Genomic DNA, 18340 nt, shown 5'->3' with positions numbered 1-18340 from the left:
TTGCTTTCAAAGCTTTTCAAATCTGATCAAGTGAAAGTCCTTCATCGTCTTATTGCTGTTTGAGCAGATAACATTTCAATCAGTTTTCGGGATCCTTACCCCAGCTGGACTGTATGTAGTTAGTACGTAATGGCGTGTTTGCTGCGGAGCGGTGTGTTTGCAACCGTCCGTTGCGCTGGCCTAGCTTTGCAGCAGGTGAACAGAAGCATTCTCGCAGTGCCTTGTAAACAGTCGATCAGAAGACATCTCCACACCTCTGCTGCAAATAGACATGGCGATTACGAGTGGCAGGAGCCAAAGTCGCCAGAAGACGTTGTGAATGTAACGTATGTAGACAGAGATGGCGAAGAGATCAATGTCAAGGGAAAAGTTGGAGATAACTGCCTATATTTAGCCCATCGCCATGATATTGACCTTGAAGGTGCTTGTGAGGCGTCCCTGGCCTGCTCTACATGCCACGTCTACGTGGAGAATGGCTTCTTCGATAAACTAGAAGAGCCCAAAGAGGAGGAGGAGGACATGCTGGATCTTGCCCCGTTCCTCCAGGAGAATTCACGGTTAGGATGCCAAATTACACTGACGAAAGAGTTAGAAGGGCTGAAGCTTGTACTGCCACGTGCCACACGTAACTTTTATGTCGATGGGCATGTTCCTAAGCCACATTGATCTGCTGCACAGTTACAAATTGTAATAGGTCTGTGAAGGTAGAAGTCTTGTACATATTAGTTTTCACATAGCCGCTGGTTTTACGGTATATGTTTGCGTTGACATTTATTTTTTCTGAATTTTTATTTAACCGATGTTACAAGTTCTTCTAGGAGTTCTTGCTGATATTATCAAACTGTGGGATTCCAGAGACAAATGGATTGTGCACTCGTGTGCAAGTATGGGGGTATGGGAGCGTTCAGACTACCGATAAAAAGTGACGGAAAGGGAAAGTTTCCAAGGTGATTGATTTGCAGGGATGAATTTATCCGGTATCGCATCGCAGTTTGCTACGCAAAATCAATCTACTGCTAATCAAAAATCACAGTGACATGCAGAAAACTGCGATGTACAGGCTATCCATGCTATCCATGCTTACGTCACAATTGAGAGTTTGCATAGCAAAGACTGCTATGCAAAAACATGAAAGTAAATTCATCCCTGATTTGATCACGTGACGTTACAGGCACTTTGCAGGCGGGAAAGTTTCACTGCTGTGGCTGCTCTGTCCCCACAGAATAATGCGGACAAAATGCTAAAAATTATGCGGCAAATATGCGAAGACGGCGTGCAGAGGTGCCCATTGCGGTCATTGTGCATGAGTTATCTGTCATTGGTACAACTTGAGCGAACATTTTCATGCAAGTGTACATGTACAACTTTGTTGTACAAACCCATGCAGGTACGACTTTGTAGTATATTTCCATCATCATGTACTATTTTCTTGTAATTCACACGGATAATGCGGGTTTTGTGCAAAAAAATCTTGACAACGCGGATGAAAGTCAATAACGCGGAAAACTGCGCGTCAGCGGTATGCTGTGGGGACTGGCTGTTGCGGTGGAAACAGCATTCCAGCAGTAAAACAAAAGTGCTCACGCTTTGAGTAGAGATGGGCTGGGGAGGGGGGAGGATATCCGTTCTCAGTGCCGCGGTGAGAGCTGCACAAGTAATACTAATAGTGGATTCACACACGGGTTAAACCCGCGGTTTTGGGAATGTCATCATGGAAAGTTGGAAACCATTGTACTGGGGGAAAGGAAGAATCTCTCGGGAAAATTTGGCAAAGCCGAAGGACGAAATGCCACGGCTATACGACACACATGCGTAGATCTTGTCTTTGGCGAGAACTCTGAACCCTAGTTGTACGCGTGATCGCAACCTGCATTTCCCGACAGTGCCTATGCGACAATCGCGCATGACAATTGCGAAACATAATAAAGAACATATGCTACAAAAATGCAGAACAGATTGGATTTTACACTATCCCGCCACAAAATCATGTCCAAACTTACGGCGAAATGAAAACTGACTACGGGTGTGAACCAGGGAGTTCTAAATAACCGGTTTTTTTAGTACTCCCTTGTGTGAACGGCCACACTCGGTTGCCCGGCGGTGTGACCTTTTACCGTGTCCCGTGACCTCAGGTTTCCCATAAGTGTGAATCCCCTGTAACGCATCCAATATGTTCACAGTTTTTGGGGAGTCCTCCCTTTGGTATTCTTGCTGTTGTGTGGGCCAAGCATCTCCAAACACTTGACCAGTGGCCACATACATGATACTGAAGCTCTTGCGACTTCTACCCGAGCCAAGGGCACATTGGCTGACCTCTTGTGCATATTGTGTCCTCTCCCGGGTTGATACCACTCCGTGTACAGCAGTGGTTATTCAGGGGCGTAGCAGCCGGTCCGGACCGCTTTTTCGTCCAGAAGTGCCCAGAATGCAGGATTTTGCACCCTAATTTCACAATTTTCCCGGGGGACACCCCCAGACTCCCCCTCCAACCGGACCACCTCCAACAGCGGTGCTACGTGCCTAAAGCATGACTACCCGAGGCAATTATTAGGGAGGTTCTGCTATACGTGAAACGTAGAGAAATCACGTAGAGAGCAGGTGTCTGGGTTAGAGTCTACGGCTTCGCGTGTTTTGGCTCCAGATTTCTACGCGGAGCTGGGGTTCTCTACGTTGTGGCACACGCAGAGAAAATGCGTACGGATTTGCTGGGTATCGATCAACTGCATGCAGAAAACTGCCAAATATGGAAGGGGAAATTCCCAGTACACATTCCACGTGACTTCTCTAGGTGAAACGTAGAGCAGAACAGCATTTCTTTACGTTACGGGAACGCGAAGAAAGTAATAGTTCGCGTGATTCTTTGCGTCGCGTTCCCAAAACGTAGAGCAGAACCTCCCTAATGTTAAAAAATTCTGCCCTACCAATCTGGTATTTGCACTGCCATGCCAGTAGCAATAAGCCTTTTGCGCGTTGTACAGATGCACGAAATCCCGTAGAATCCCGTAGAACCTAATGGGTGTTCAATGTGCAGGACCCTATTGTGTTTTCTGCTATTTCCACTAAGAAATGGGCCCTGAAGGCATTTCAAACGAAAACCTTTTCTGACAAAGATCTAGCTAGTCATTAGTTCTAACCAAATTGAAGAAGCTGGAATAGGGATTGTTTGCCCTTAGTTATGAGGCTAAAATTGGTCAAATGTGCATGCATAGCACACAATGAACACCCAATCGGTTCTGTACACACCTACGCCCTAGCACTGAACTTCGTACATCTGTACAACGCGCAAAAGGCTTATACTGGTATTGTACTACTCCCTGGTACGAAGGTTATGATCGAAGCTAGGCCCCCGTGTAATATGCCGGCATTTTTTGAGTTCGGTACAATCCGCGACCCAGCACTTTGGGCTCGTGATGCAGTTTGGGGGGAAACGGAGCACTTGGCCGTTGTGTATCAAAATTGAGAGAAGAAAAACTTCCCAAACAAGAACGTCACTTCCGCATTCCGTGGGTTAGTAGCTTCTTGTTGAGTAGTTTATGAATTGAAAATAATGGTTTTGACCAGGGAGTCGTAAAATACCGGTATTTTCTGACTCCCTGGTTTTGAGTCTTTTGACGGCGTGTCCTGAGGATTACAAGAAAGTGAGCCTTTTCCGAGCATTGTCGGCAAGGTTTGGGAGCATTTTCGGCAAGGTTTACGAGAATTTCCCGAAAGCATTTTCGGCAAAGTTTCCGGCATATTACACCGGGCCCTAATCGAAGCACTGGAAAATCTCCCTGAAATCGACTTCTGCTTGAAGGTGGAGAAATGCAACGCGAAATAGTACCAATGCACTCGTGTAGTGTCTCACAATCTCAAAACGTTTAGCTGCTGATCACATGGCCTCACTGGAGACATGTACAGCGACTTGATGCTCTTCGCCAGCACCGCCGCCGCTGCAATCGTGACCATTGACGGATCAGAACTTCAGTGCAATACAACTCAACACGATCAACAGTTGGTTCTGGCGGCTGCCTTGCACGCAGGCACAGTCTACTAAAGCATACATAACTAATAGTACATACAAGATGCTGCGAATCCTAGATTGCTGAGACATGATAGTGCTATGGGACAATTACGATCAATCAGAAAGAAAGCTGAGGTCAAGAATAATAGTAATAACAGTAACGTTGATGCTGGTTTTAATACGAGTAGTTTGAAAATAGTTACTATTGCGAACGCAAAGTATCTAAAAGGACTTGAAACGAAGTTCACCGTTGAAAAGCTTATACACTGGAGTGGCTAACAAAGTACCTGAGCAGAGCGCTATGTGCAGTAGCTTCACCCGTACACACTACGAGATAAAAAATAAACATAAAAATAGAGTTGCCAGAAGCGGAGATCAAGGCGTTGGCAATGTGCAGCGGATACTGACGGACGAAAGCAGCAGGTGAAGTACTTCACAGGCCGAAACTTACGAAGTAGATTTACAGAAGACTCCTTGCTCCCACTGCAATGGGTGGCAGGAGTGGAAAGTGTTACGAAACGATACTGGTGATGACCTGGGACTAGGGTGCATGTACAGAAGCAACAGTTCCTAGCATAATTCTACTGCAGAACTAAAGCAAACTAGAGGATCGGATTTCGTGACATTGAACCAAAATGGGGGAAATGAACCGCGGCAACGAGAGACTAGGCTCGCTCCGGTTGCAATCAAGCTCAGCCCAGCATGGAGAAAGACATATCGGCGACGGGAGCAGGCACAACAGGAGGTGTGCAAGTAGAGTGACACAGATCAAGTGTTAGTGCAGCAGACTTCCACTGGCCATACTGGTTGTGGTGTTCGGAGCTTGCATCCTACAATCCACAAAGCACAACAAACAACACAAACAACAACAGCATAGAAACTTAAAAGCTGCGACGAACTTGACCATTGAATAATACTAACTTGAAATACTCCACGCTGCGCTCTTGGCCCACATTCTCAACACCATAGCGAGGACATTCGTTCTTGGGTAGATGTTGCGCATATTCTGCATACAGCTGCTGTTTCGCTTTTTGAGAGCTCCTCAGTGGAGGTAGATAACGAATTCATTCCTTTATCTGCTATTCATCTACCTCCACCGAAGAGCTCTCAGGATATGCAGCAACATCTATCCAAATTGCAAGAAAGGACCGACATGTTTATATCCGTAGTTTGTCCAACACCAACAGACGCGACATGCGACTTGCGACACATGCGACGAGCTGCGACAGCGACACACGGTTCACAATATTTTTCATGTTTGCGACATCCTCATGCACAAGTAGTACTATGCACGTGCACTGCACATGCACCCAGGGTCGAAACTGTACTCCATTTGTGTCTGTCGCGTGTTGCATGTCGCAAAAGTTGAACTTTCTTCAACTTACACAGGTGCCTTGCGACAGCTCGTGACAGGCAGTTTCTTGTCGCAACTGTCGCAAATCGCGTTGCAGAAAGTTGTATTGTGAATTGGCCTTTAGTCTTTTGTCACCATCTTGTCAAAGCTACCATTCTTAGTTCGCTGTGATGTTTAGCTTGTTTTTGTCATGCACCATGCACGCTCGTCCGAAGAGAAGCAAGCAGATCAATGCAAATGCACTGGAGGTACACTAACACACTTTCTCTTATAGCAACGCAACGATAACGGACAAGATCTGAATGAAAGAGATCAAGACTAGCGCCAGATAACTGCCTATTCCATACAACTGGCGAAGCCATGTGAATTGACCCCCTAATGCACACCTGGTACACACCACACGGAGCACACTGGAATAGGCCAACCTGTTGGAAGGCTACCTTTTTGCCAACGCATTCGGAAGAAACAGTTAGTTGGACTAATTTCGGCTGCACAATCCAGTGTGCTACCATATACCGTATATTCTCTATTATAAGCACAGGTCTCCATTACTAGCACAGTCTCTAATACTAGCACACTGTGAGCACCTTTCGAAACATTATAAGCACAGTCTCTATTATTAGCACGGTCTTCGTGGAAATCAATGCTGCATGCATGATATCCAGCATGTATTTCTTCTTGCTCCGTATGGATGTATTGGTTGAAAAAATATAAGCACGGTCTCCAATATAAGCACGGGGTAGAGGGGTGTTGAAAAAATATAAGCACGGCGTTTATAATAGAGAATATACGGTACACGTAGCTTCATGGCTGATGTTGGTATGTTTGTTCGCTCTGGGTTCCCACCACTCAGTTGCCGAGGCTGGTTGGTAAAGAAACTCCAATTTCACTCAAGGTACTAGTGCATCTAGTGCCTGCTTCTATCAAAGCAGCGCGCTGTCTATACTGGCTACCCCAGCAAGTGTAGGGTGCGTGCATAGGTAACTGCTTTGGCACACACGCACACGCACACGCACACACACACACACACACACACACACACACACACACACACACACTCATACTCCTGCCCATCGCTGAAGTGATGATAGCGAACAAGCTACGTAAAGGCTGATTCACAATACAATTCTGCGACGCGACACGTGATTTGCGACAAGAAACTGCCTGTCGCGAGCTGTCGCAAGGCACCTGTCGCAGAATTAGTTGAAGAAAGTTCAACTTTTGCTACATGCGACACGCGACATACACAAATGGAGTACAGTTTCGATCCTGGGTGCACGTGCAGTGCACGTGCATAGTACTACTATACTGTACTACTATACTTGTAGTGCACAAGGATGTCGCAAACATGAAAAAGATAGTGAACCGTGTGTCGCTGTCGCAGCTCGTTGCAGGTGTCGCAAGTCGCATGTCACGTCACAAGAAGTTGTATTGTGAATCGGCCTTTAGACATAGCAACTTGCGCTGGGATTACACCATTCAACAGCTTGCAAGGCTGATGAATTATTGACCGCCAATAATTCTAGCTTGGTCTACACCACACGGCTGGTTGAAGTGGCTTTTCTGGCCAGTGAATCCCTATCTTACATTTCGCATTTATTTAGACACACACACACACACACACACAGTAACCAACACGTATCTGATCATAGCTTACCAGCTTGAACGCAGCCCGTGCACCACAGGCAGTGGCCGGCCTCTCTCCACCGCAATTCTAACATCCTCACGTAGCTCCGTCAGCCCTTTCCACGCCTGCTCACAGATGTCCCTGTGACCAGCGGCGATTGCATTGTTCATGCTGGAAAACTGAGAACGTGTACCATTAGCTAGAGTGATCTCCACACGACCGGACGGCTGTAAACCAAGCTTAGTGACATCAGCACCGGTCCAGAGCCAAAAGCGGAAACGACCGCTCTCCACCAGCGACGAGTAGGAGTTGGCCGTGTAGCAGCGACCCTTGATCGTCCAGGCGCGCAGGTGCTCAACAAACTGCTGGAGGAGGCCGTAGAAGTGGAACAGCCGTCGCGGCATGCTATCATAGGTGTACATCTTCTTAGCATCCTTGTTCACTTCCACAACCTGGCCTCCATCGCGGGATACCTCCAGTCGCCGATTGTAGACTTTATCAACCAGGGTTACCCATCCATCGGAGCGCAGCTCGTACTGATGTGTCTTGCTAACGCGTGACTCTGTACGCAGGCCTTCGGCTGACAGGCGCGCTGGCTTGTTGCTGGACGTTCCGTTCACCTGTTCAGACAGGCCAGAGCCGCTGGCATTGGCAACACCGCCGCCGCCACCGGCGTCAGATTTAGACTTGTCCAGTGACAGGCAAGACTCTAGCTGCTCTTTTACAGCCGAGAGCGGCAGTCGCCGACCAGGGTCTGGCTGCAGGAGCTGAGCGATCAGGGACTTTGCCCAAGCAGGCACTGTCTTTGCAAGCTCATAATCACATGAACACACTCTCTGCTGTACGCTGGCAATGTCCTTCGCCTGGAATGGAGCTTTCTTCTCCAACAGGAAGAACAGCGTGGCCCCAAGTGACCACAAGTCGCTCGCTTTCATCGGTAGTTGGTCGGAGTTAAATATCTCCGGTGCCATATAGTTCGGTGTTCCGCCACCGCTGCGTGCCTGACCAGGGTCATCAAGACGTACAGCCGTACCCATGTCACACAGTTTCAGCTGTCCACCAGCACATAGCAGCATGTTGTGTGGCTTGACGTCACGATGGATCACCTCAATGCCATGTAGAAAGAGCAAAGCATCGACGACCTGTATCAGCCATTGTCTAACCTCTACGTTGTGAACGTTACTACAATGAGACACATAACTAAACAAGTCACGGTGAATCTGATCCGCTATTCTCCAGCCCTCGGCTTCCTCCAATAATAAATATACAAATCCATGATTCACATCAGCACTGGATCGATCTTCTTGCACGTCCAGTAACTGTATGATCCGATCAGCAAGTGATGCATTCTGTCCTCTTTTCTCCTCAATATAACGATAAATAGATACTTCATTGAAGCAAACACGGCTTCTCTGGCATCGCTTGACCACTACTTTTCGTCGACCCTCCTGGGCGACAAATACTTCACCAAATCCACCTTTTCCAATTTCATACAAGAGATCGAACCTCATCCTTTGCTGCAAATCGACATTGTCGACATTTCTGCCCTGACTACATCGGCATCAGCTTCTCGGTCAGTTACAAGTGCATTTACACCTGACAGCAAACGAATGAAAGCTGCTCACTCTATTCTGAACAACAAATTCCTTTGACTTGGTTGAGATTCTTTCGCTGAGTTTTCTTGACTTGGCAGCAAAACGTGGACGAAGCGTCCTTTGTGATCGCGTGAGCCGTTGGCGCCATACCTTCGAAGTAAAAGCGGCCCTTCAAAAATGACAGTTGTCGTGGCAACTGAACACGGCTTTGGCGCATGCGTTCTTGCCCTGGAGTTGTAAAAACGCGCAGGTTTTTTTCAAATACTCACATCGAATTTGGTGATCAGCGTTTACTTCTGATTAGTTGTAACTATGGTATCAATCACGTGAAACAGGTTCACTGTAGTCCAGTCAGCTTTGTTGCTCTCTCGATCGCGCCCCGCACCGCAAAAGAGACGACTGCCAGATCGGCTGAACAGAGTGATCAGATCTTGTGTGTTGTTGTTTTCGACAAGACACTTCCAATCGCAACAATGCCGGAGGTTTTGGATCTTTGCGACCAGGTTCCCATCGCCTGCCACGCCTGGAATGGGGACAGAACTCAAATTGCTTTGTCACCCAATTCTACTGAGGTGAACATCTATCAGAAGGTTGGAAAGACTTTCGAACTGAAGCATGTTTTGAAGGGAGTAAGTCGGACTTGTTCTCACCTTGGGTTTGTATCATGCAATAGAGGTAGTAGTGGACTGATCGTTGTGCGTGTGTATTTGGTGTATAGCACGGACAGCGTGTGCGTGGTGTGGATTGGGCACCCAAGTCAAACCAGATCGTCACCTGTGGAGATGTAAGTATGAGAGCTTGATTAGATTTGAAAGGATTCCCCTTTGTGGCGACTTCTGAATCTGAACAGTTTGTGGAACACTAGTTGTTGCTGGGGAGTTGTACATTTGAGAGCTCATTATCTGATCAGTTATTGCAGCCGTATGCAATGAGCTGAGTTCGTTCGAACTGAGGACGAAGTGAAGAAGATTTAGAAGAGCTTTCGTTGGTCGGACCTGTAAATATGCCGTTGCGGTCCGTTCAACTTCAAGACATGAAGTGCGTGGGGTGAAACCGAACTTTCCAGCGTCCGAGTCGGGAAGCATGGATGGCTGAGTGCATAAACGACACATGTTAGCTGTACTAGGAGAGTCGAGTTCAGTGGTAAGTTCAACCTACCAATCCGCAATCGTGCCGGTGGCAGTTTATCAGGAAGAGCTGCGCTCGTTGATCCAGCAGCAGAAGCGGTCACTGACTGGGCTCTCAGTGTCCTGGCTTTGTCGGAGACAAGTGTTGGCCACACTAGCAGTTGATTTCCTGGCCCACGGATGTCACACAGAGCATAAGAATGTGCCCACTACCCAGGAGGCATGCAGCCTACAAGATATCAGTACCCAAGCCTCTGTAAATGTATGACTGTGAGCAAATCATTTTCGGTTGCAGGCAGGTGTAGCTTACCAGGCCTCAAGGACGATGGTGGCCGTGGAAATGCCGCTTGTTACGGCCTGGTAATTTGTGCTCAATTGAAGACTACGAGCCTGTTTGTACATGTACATGATCATCATACGACATGAACAGGAGCCGGTCTCTCTTTCTTTCACATGCATGGCAGCCTCTCTTTGCTAACTCCTCAATTTCTCCCTCTGTGTCCTCCTCGACAGGATCGTAATGCCTACGTGTGGACCCAGCAGGACGATGGCACCTGGAAGCCAATGTTGGTGTTGCTGCGTATCAACCGTGCCGCTACCTGTGTCAAGTGGTCACCAAATGGTAAGCAAAGCGTGCTCAGGACACCATGCTTCCAGCATGTACTGTCTCTTCCCTTTTCAACTCCCTCAACCGGTACTGTGTATACTTATTATGATAAAATAGCCTAATGCTTGTACTGCTAGCCACAGTTGTTGCAAAGTGATGCAACGTATTTTGGATGCTGTGATATGCAGAGTGAACACTAGAGTAGCTTGAGTAGTTACTTATGTTAGTTATGTACTTACTAAATCAGCAGGCAAAGCAAGTGCATGGCAATATCCAACAGCCTGTCAGCGGCTGTAAAAGGAGAGTGAGTGTCGCCCGCCTGGCACTGCCTGTTCTCTGAAAGCTAGAAACTCACTTCCTGTGTGTCTGGCCACACTTCCCGGGGTCAAGCTCAGCAGCAGCAGCACCATCGTGCCATTGCGAAATGCTGCTCTGTGTGTGTTTTCCACCAGGGCTCAATGGTTACGGATTTTGTGTCGGTGGCAGCCTGTATATAGCTGTGTAGCTCAATTACTCACCCATACATGTACTTAGTATGTTGTTGACCATATCCCATGCTATTCAGTGATTTTCATGAGATGTGTTGTGTTGGTGGATGGAGAGGGGGGGGGGGGGGGGGGGGGTGGGTGCTAGTAATAAGTACAGTGAAACTTCAGTATAAACAATGAAGTATCCTGGATACTTCATACCTTGAGATATAAATTGCACTGTTTTGTGGCATCCTTCATCAGACTGTACCACTCATATGCCCTTGGATATATGGTACCTCTACTATAGCGTACACACATAATTATTATGTTATAGCGTATTCATTGGGGATATGTTGTACTGGAGTTTTGCTTTACACGATTGTGTACTGGTTACTATCACTAATGAGGGCTGCTGCATGGATACTCCTTGCCACTAATGTGGCTATGTGGTGCAGGGATATTCCTTGTCACAATCTACCAACATTGTCTCTTCTTCATCATCTGTCACTTGTGCATAATTAGTTACAATTAGGCCATGGTAAAAAATATCTTTGATTCTCAAGTACGCGCGCATCGATTTTTGGTGGCGCACCGACGATTTTTTTTATTTCTATGCATGCATATGCGTGCATGAAAACGGTCAATGCGAAAGGCATGAATCCGGGAGTAGAAAAATACCGGTATTTTTCTACTCCCTGGCCTGAATAATAAAATAATTATAAATTAATTATGAACCTGTGACGTACACATGTGTGACCCTATCTTTGGAAATAAAAAAATTGTGTGAATTAAAATAAAAAATCGCTCGCTCGCACCGATTTTCACAGGCTCATGACCTGAGAATCAACTTTATTTTTTACCATGGCCTTACAGCTACAATGAGTAGTGAGCGTTTCTCACACACTTACTTCCTCCGGTTCGTTTTTATTGCCACTGTTCATGTATATTATTATTATTTGCACATAGAACTGAACTGCAACAATGATTTGAACACTGGTGCCTGGTGGGTGGGGGGGGGGGGGGGGCAGCATTGTCTTTACCCACAGGCCTCATTGCTTGGTTTCTTTGTGCATGTGGATCAGCATGTGGTCCTAGCATGGTGGGGGGGGGGGGGGGGGGCAGGATACTAGTCTTTATCCACATGCCTCATTGCCTGGTTTCTTTTGTGCACGTGGATCAGCATGTGGTGCTCCTAGCATGATGGCAATTCTGCTGCTGCTGCTTTCCATGCTTTTTGTGCCTGGACATCAGTAGCAGTAAGTGAGTTTTTACTTGCTGTTCCCTGCAGAGAGTAAGTTTGCCGTCGGTTGTGGTGCCAGGCTCATCTCCGTCTGCTACTTTGAGAAGGAGCAAAACTGGTGAGTACTCATGATACATTTGCGTTCAACACCTATGTATTTTTTCTTGACTGTGCTTGACAGTCCTGCCAAAATTCTTTCACCTGACTATTCTCTACAATTGTTGTTGTTGCTGCTCCTGTGACATAGGTGGGTGAGCAAGCATATCAAGAAGCCCATCCAGTCCACTGTTCTGAGGTAAGCAGTCGTACTGTGACAGGATGCTGTGTCACACGGGCTTGGCATGGTTTGCTGTGTGCCAGTGTTGGCTCTTCTTTCATTGCACACTCTACACTGACAGTCCTGTATGCATTCTGGGGTTTGTCCTCCATGTTCTTCCCTATCTGTGGAGAAGTGGTGGACTGCATAGTGCACTGTATGTACCCGTGCAAGTAGAGATCATCGAAGAGGATGACAGATCAACACGATATCCAAGTCTCTAGTCCCCCCTCTTCAAAACTACTATGCAATGGTGATCACCTTGCTGAGAGTTGTAGCAGCTTAGTCCACTTCACAGTCCCCAATCTTGTTTGCTGAACCAGTTTTACTGAGGGCTAGGGATGTAAGCTTGTATTCTTCTGCAGGCATACATGTCTTTGCTTTTGAGCTGAGTTTGTATTTACATTGTGCCATGTGTGTGCTTGCATGTTGATGTTTGTGTGTTTTCTTAGTCTGGACTGGCATCCCAACAACTGCCTGCTTGTCGCTGGTTCGGCTGACTTCAAATGCCGGTACGTTGCCATAGGTCACACTTATCTTTCACCTATGAATATGTCCATTGGTGCTCCCTGGGACAGTATTTACATGGCTCTGTCGTGTACGAGTATCTGTTGGGTACGATATATGCACTTTTGAATCTTACTTTTTTTAAGCAGCTACCACCATTCCAAAGTACATATATTTTTAAATATATGTACTTTCGAATGGTAAAATGGTTCTTCGCTCTGCAGACTCGTGGCAGATGGCGACCTTTATTACAACTTTTACTTGTATTAAACCAAGAAAGATGTGTTCCTCATGCTTCATGTACTCTTTATTGTGCAGTGTTTACTCCGGATACGTGAAGGAAATCGAAGACAAGCCTACACCCACCTCATGGGGCAAGAAGATGCCTTTCGGTAACTTGATGGCTGAGTTTGCTAATGGCCGTGGCGGTTGGGTACACAGTGTTAGCTTCTCTCCCAACGGCGAGAAGGTCTGCTGGGTGGGACACAACTCCAGCATCACTGTTGCCGACTCCGCCAGCGACAACCAGTAAGTCACTTTTCGGAGAAAGGAGAACTCTTGTCCTTGGCAGCTAGGCACGACTCTTGTCCCTGAATGGTTCTGCTATTTTGTTGTGGCACTCATGGACACACAGCCAAACATACATACACAGTGCAACTCTGATAAGCTATACCCACATTGGCAGCAGGATATTGTACTTGGCACCCGAGGTACTTCTTATCCTAACGTATACTCTAATTTCAGAAATTTTCGGTGCTCAATATTTTCGGCATGAGGGCAACAGGCTAGGTTAGGTGAACAGAAATTTTCGGTACAGAGAAGCAGTTCCCTATTGGATTATGTGTGCTAGTGTTTGTTCGGTGTATTGAAATTTTCGGTATGAAACAGACGCACCGAAAGTACCGAAAATTTGTGAGATTACAGTATTATTGGCCAAGGCCCGTACCGTAGTGACCCACATTAAAGCCCATGCGCTTAGAAGCGAGATTTTGCCGTATTTGAAATTTGTTGAAGGTCGATTGGTCTTACATATACTTGTAGGCGCATGCGCTTGTTTGAGTTACCAGTGTGGAATTTGGACATTGCACAGTATATCCTGTAAAGATGGTATCATGGTGGCGTCAGTGTGTCGCGGGATTGAGTTCACTTAAATGCCCATGCGCTTATATTTGGGGGTGCGCGTATGCCCGGATAGTGGCACGTTCGCTTTAATGGGCGTCACTACAGTGACTAAGCAAGAGTATGTCTTATCAAAGTGCGTTTCAAGTTGAGTCCACTGTACTTGACTATGAGATAGATGAATAGCTCACACCACCACGACTGTTGTATGTCTACACACATGTGCTACTGTTGATTGTCGCTCACCTGTGGACATTTGCCTTCTTCTTTGCTTAGGATCACCGTGGTGGAGGGCAACCATCTTCCCTTGTTGAGTGTCACCTTCCTCTCTGACAAAAGTATCCTCGCTGCCGTAAGTTTGCTCTGCAGCTGTGTGTATATGTGTCTATGTTTGGACCATGATTGGTGGCTAAACTGGAGGTGAGAAATTGCTCGACTCCGTGTAATTAATTGCACATTTATTGGATTCACATCTTACCCTGCCACTGGGAAAGGGGTAATGTGACGGAATCGATTCCCGTGAAAACGCGGAATATGATCTGCAGGCCATACTGATTTATCTTCGATGGCTACAACAACGCAGCACAGACCAAAGCTGCCCTGATGATAAGAAAATGTAGAGCCAGACTATAAGTAAGACGGTTGTATCCGTCTGGCCACGTCCTGCAGCTTCATATCAGAACTACATGACATTGTGTTTTGGGCAAGCCACCACGACTCATATTTGCACAGCTACTCGCCTCCATACTGTCGAGACCCTTTCCTACTGTTGCACAAGCTCTCGAGAAACGGATTTCCGTAGCCTTTTCCATCGTTGCCTGATCAGTTGAATGTTCCCGGCAGTTCGTTGTGCCCAACCTCTCTCTCGCTGTCTCTGTCTCTTTCTGTTGTGCGTCTTGTCCTGACTTACTGCAGGGACACGACTGTTCACCAATGCTGTTTGATGTCAGCGGTACAGACATCAAGTTCAAGAAGCGCCTTGACGAAGCTGGCCCCAAGAAGGCTGCTGGTGGAGTCAGGTGAGTGTACTAGTACTGGCTGAAGGTCAATCTGAACACACACCGTGACCTGATCCGTATAATAGTACGCACAAGGAACAGGATATGATTGTATTCAGACAAGTTAAAAATTGAAGATTCTTGAAACATTCCCATCAAGTGCATGTGAAAGACGGGCTGCAAATTAGAGAGGCATACGTATCGTGTGCGAAGTTGAAACTGTCTTTGTCGTCATATCTCAACTTACTACATTTATAGACCAGGTGTGTGTGTGTCGGGGTTAGTTGAATAATTTCTCCAATCTGTGGATTGGGCAGTTACAAGTCGCAAGTGTTGAACTGTTTCATTCAGATTATGTGCACTACTTTCCTCATCAGAGAACCTGCGATCGTGCATGGAGTGCGCCTAAAAGCTTCACTTGCATGGGATTCATGTGGTGTATGGTTCCTGCTGCCGCTGACATCCTGCCTTTCCTCGGGTTATGGGCTGGATCTTTTGTGTCGTGAGATGAAGTATTAAAGGCGACATACATATTATGTATATGGTTGTTGGCTTAGGTAGTTATGTGTTTGTGTCTGTCTGTGTATACAGTGCTATGGACAAGTTCAGGAACATGGATGCCAAGGGTACCGACAGCAAGACCCAGGGAACCGTTCTCACTACCACTCACCAGAACGCCATTAGGTGAGTATCTTGTGTTTGCTTTGTGTGTGTGTGTGTGCATGTCTGTTGGTCGTTGTCAACCATGTGCTACATCATAGCAATATACCATGGCTAGAGCTGTAACCGCCTCTTCGCTGACTTTCCGGATGGTATTTCACTAATTACAACGAATAGGGCGTTTTGTGTGTTTTCAGTTTATTTACGAGGTGTTTCTTGTTGACTGCTCCTGTCCTCACAGCGCCATTGTTATCCACACTGGAGACAAGGCCAGCGGAGTGAAGAAGATCTCAACATCCGGCAACGATGGTCTCTTGGTCACGTGGGATGTCTAAAAACAAACCACCACCAGTAGTGTAGTGACTGTTGTTTAGTTACACCACCGGTACAGCAACTATGTCAAGACGTCATCAGTTGCAGAGCTGGCTCTGACGCACCACGGCTTGTCAACCTTCCATTGCATGAAATCTGTTTCCTTTTTTTAATTATTTCTCCATCAATGAACAAAAAATATTTAATTAACGCTCCAACAGAGATTCGTGCCATAGTATTTTGTGTACTATGCTGTGTACTGTCTATGCTGCGATTTGTTGTTGTGTACGGAGGGGTATCCACGCTGTCATGTGTGCAGCAGTAACGGCTTGCTGCGAGGCATTGCGGAAGACAAGCGTGGGTTGTGTGCATGGTGGTTCTCATCCGTGTGGTCTTGTATACTCTCAAACCACAACTGGACTGATGTGCAAACTCCAGCACTTGTTGAAATGTGTCATGCAGTTCAGAATCTTTAGGGCCGGGTTCCACTGCGGCTCCGCGGCACTTAGCTGCATGCAGCGGAGCAGCAAGGTTCCACTGACACTCGCCATTCGCGATACCGCGGTTGTGTTCCACTTTTTTATGACGTTTCACCTGCCTACCCGCGCGAAATCAAAAAAATCCTCGTCATCTGGCCTGCCCAACTCATTAAAATTTGAATTTTAAAATTCTCGCATACAAAACAGTGCAAAATACGGGAAACAATATGCGTTTCCAGCCCGGATTCGGGTCTATGCATATTGTAGGCTTGACCTGCTGAATCACCTCAAGCACGTATAAATTGGCCCTGCCCTAAGGTCGGCTGTGACTTCCTGCTACCGGGTAGCCCGGTCGGCATCAAAACCCATCCGAACATCAAAGTTACGGGTACTTTTTTTATTTTTTGGTCCACCGGGCACCCTTTTGGCTCCCACTTTTAGCCAATTCATCAATATCCACTTTCCGGCATTTATTATTCCATATATTGACCTTTGATAAATACCCACACTCATTAGTGACCACACGATCAACAGTATCAAATTCAAATAAACTTGCTTGACTCAATAAATACCACTGTACTTTTCCATGCAGCACTGCACTTTTCCCTAAAAAGGAGTATTTTATAAACAGTATTTATTGGCCTTAGTGGTATTTTATAGGGAAAGCGAAGGTCAACATATGTATAATAAATGTAGTAGCCTCAGGATTTATTGCAATTACATACCAGTTATAAAAACCTCGGGGGACCTCGGTTTTTATACTGGTATGTAATTGCAATAAATCCTTCGGCTCTACATTTATTATATACCTATACATTATAATATATTACACATGCACCAAAGAACACACGCTCTCCACAGCACTACATGTACCAGGTGCATGGAGACTTGTGCATGACTGTACATGTAGCCTAAATTATAAAGCACAGGAGAGTGCTGTGTGTGTGTGTCACGGTGCTGCAATTCCAGCTTTTTAAGTTTTTAGATTTTCAATTTTCATCAGGTGCGAACGTCAACAACGTTCAGGACGATATCGGGACAAAACAGGACATTGTTGGTCGTCGGGTTAGCACCTTGATATCGGGGACCATCCGGATCAGATTGGGACGGTTTTGCAGGTATGGTTATGTTTCTCTACCCTGCCCCCCCCCCCCCCCCCCCAATGCCCTTCGTCTACTGCTCCTCCTCACTCCCTGGTGTACTGGAGTGTTGTTGTAGCCAAGAAACCTCAGGTCGGCGGAGATTCTGATACTCAAGTGTATATTTCGCCACCAGAGCTGTGAGTGTGACTGCAGCTAGCTAGCCATCTCTACCATGTGTGCAGTACCTGTTCATGAGTTTTGTGGGTTCTCGTTAAAAAAAAACTCCAAAGATAATGGCAGGTACACGTACTGGTTCAACCGTTGATATCCGCTGCAATCCACATCGCCATGACTGTACGGGTGCAATCTCGCTAGCGAGTGCTGAACAGCGGAGGGCCGCACGATGCCGGAGAAGCAAAGCGCAGAGTCCTGAGGCTACACATGCCCGATAACAATGGTACTGGTAGTGTGGCAAGCCATTGTAATTTGTACTTTGTAGATCTTGTTAGAAGACTGACAATAACCCGACATGGCTGACAAAAGACATGTCATTGCGGTTGCTGACACTCCCAATGACCAACACTACATTGTAGTCAGCACTGCGACACTGCAGAAACAGAGGCTTTGTTATCCCGTCAACACCTCGAGATCTGCAGGGAAAGCTTGTCTGAGCTGAGTGAGCTGCTTGCATGGAGCCAGTGAGTGGCAGTGACCCACACAGGCTTCAGAAGTACCGGTCATGCCATACTTGCAGACGTAGACTGGGATGACATGTCTGTCACTTGTCAGTGCTGCTCCATTCTTTCGACAGGTGAGAGCCTGAAGTGAGGTGAAGGCGTTTCTG

General features: G+C 46.7%; 3 protein-coding genes across 3 annotated transcripts; 2 read left to right on the top strand and 1 right to left on the bottom strand.

The window, feature by feature from the left end:
* The first annotated feature begins 129 nt into the window (after positions 1-129).
* On the top strand, positions 130-666 carry LOC135813573 (adrenodoxin-like protein 1, mitochondrial). Its single transcript, XM_065326664.1, has one exon. The coding sequence runs from the start codon at positions 130-132 to the stop codon at positions 664-666; it is 537 nt and encodes a 178-aa protein (XP_065182736.1).
* Positions 667-3998: 3332 nt separating this feature from the next.
* LOC135816191 (uncharacterized) lies at positions 3999-8670 on the bottom strand. The gene is made up of 2 exons (XM_065329589.1): positions 7015-8670; positions 3999-4833 (listed from the first exon to the last, which is right to left on the bottom strand). The coding sequence occupies exons 1-2, from the start codon at positions 8493-8495 to the stop codon at positions 4779-4781; spliced, it is 1536 nt and encodes a 511-aa protein (XP_065185661.1). The 5' UTR covers positions 8496-8670; the 3' UTR covers positions 3999-4778.
* Positions 8671-8988: 318 nt separating this feature from the next.
* Positions 8989-16199, top strand: LOC135816190 (actin-related protein 2/3 complex subunit 1A-like). The gene is made up of 11 exons (XM_065329588.1): positions 8989-9208; positions 9298-9363; positions 10220-10328; positions 12072-12141; positions 12271-12318; positions 12792-12851; positions 13165-13374; positions 14242-14317; positions 14881-14984; positions 15555-15647; positions 15865-16199. The coding sequence occupies exons 1-11, from the start codon at positions 9053-9055 to the stop codon at positions 15956-15958; spliced, it is 1086 nt and encodes a 361-aa protein (XP_065185660.1). The 5' UTR covers positions 8989-9052; the 3' UTR covers positions 15959-16199.
* The last annotated feature ends 2141 nt before the right edge of the window (positions 16200-18340 follow it).

This window comes from Sycon ciliatum, chromosome 4 (genome assembly GCF_964019385.1).
Source record: "Sycon ciliatum chromosome 4, ocSycCili1.1, whole genome shotgun sequence".
Classification (NCBI taxonomy): Eukaryota; Metazoa; Porifera; class Calcarea; order Leucosolenida; family Sycettidae; genus Sycon; species Sycon ciliatum.
The sequence above is the reverse complement of the archived record's forward strand: the minus strand, read 5'-3'. Positions and strand labels throughout refer to the sequence as shown.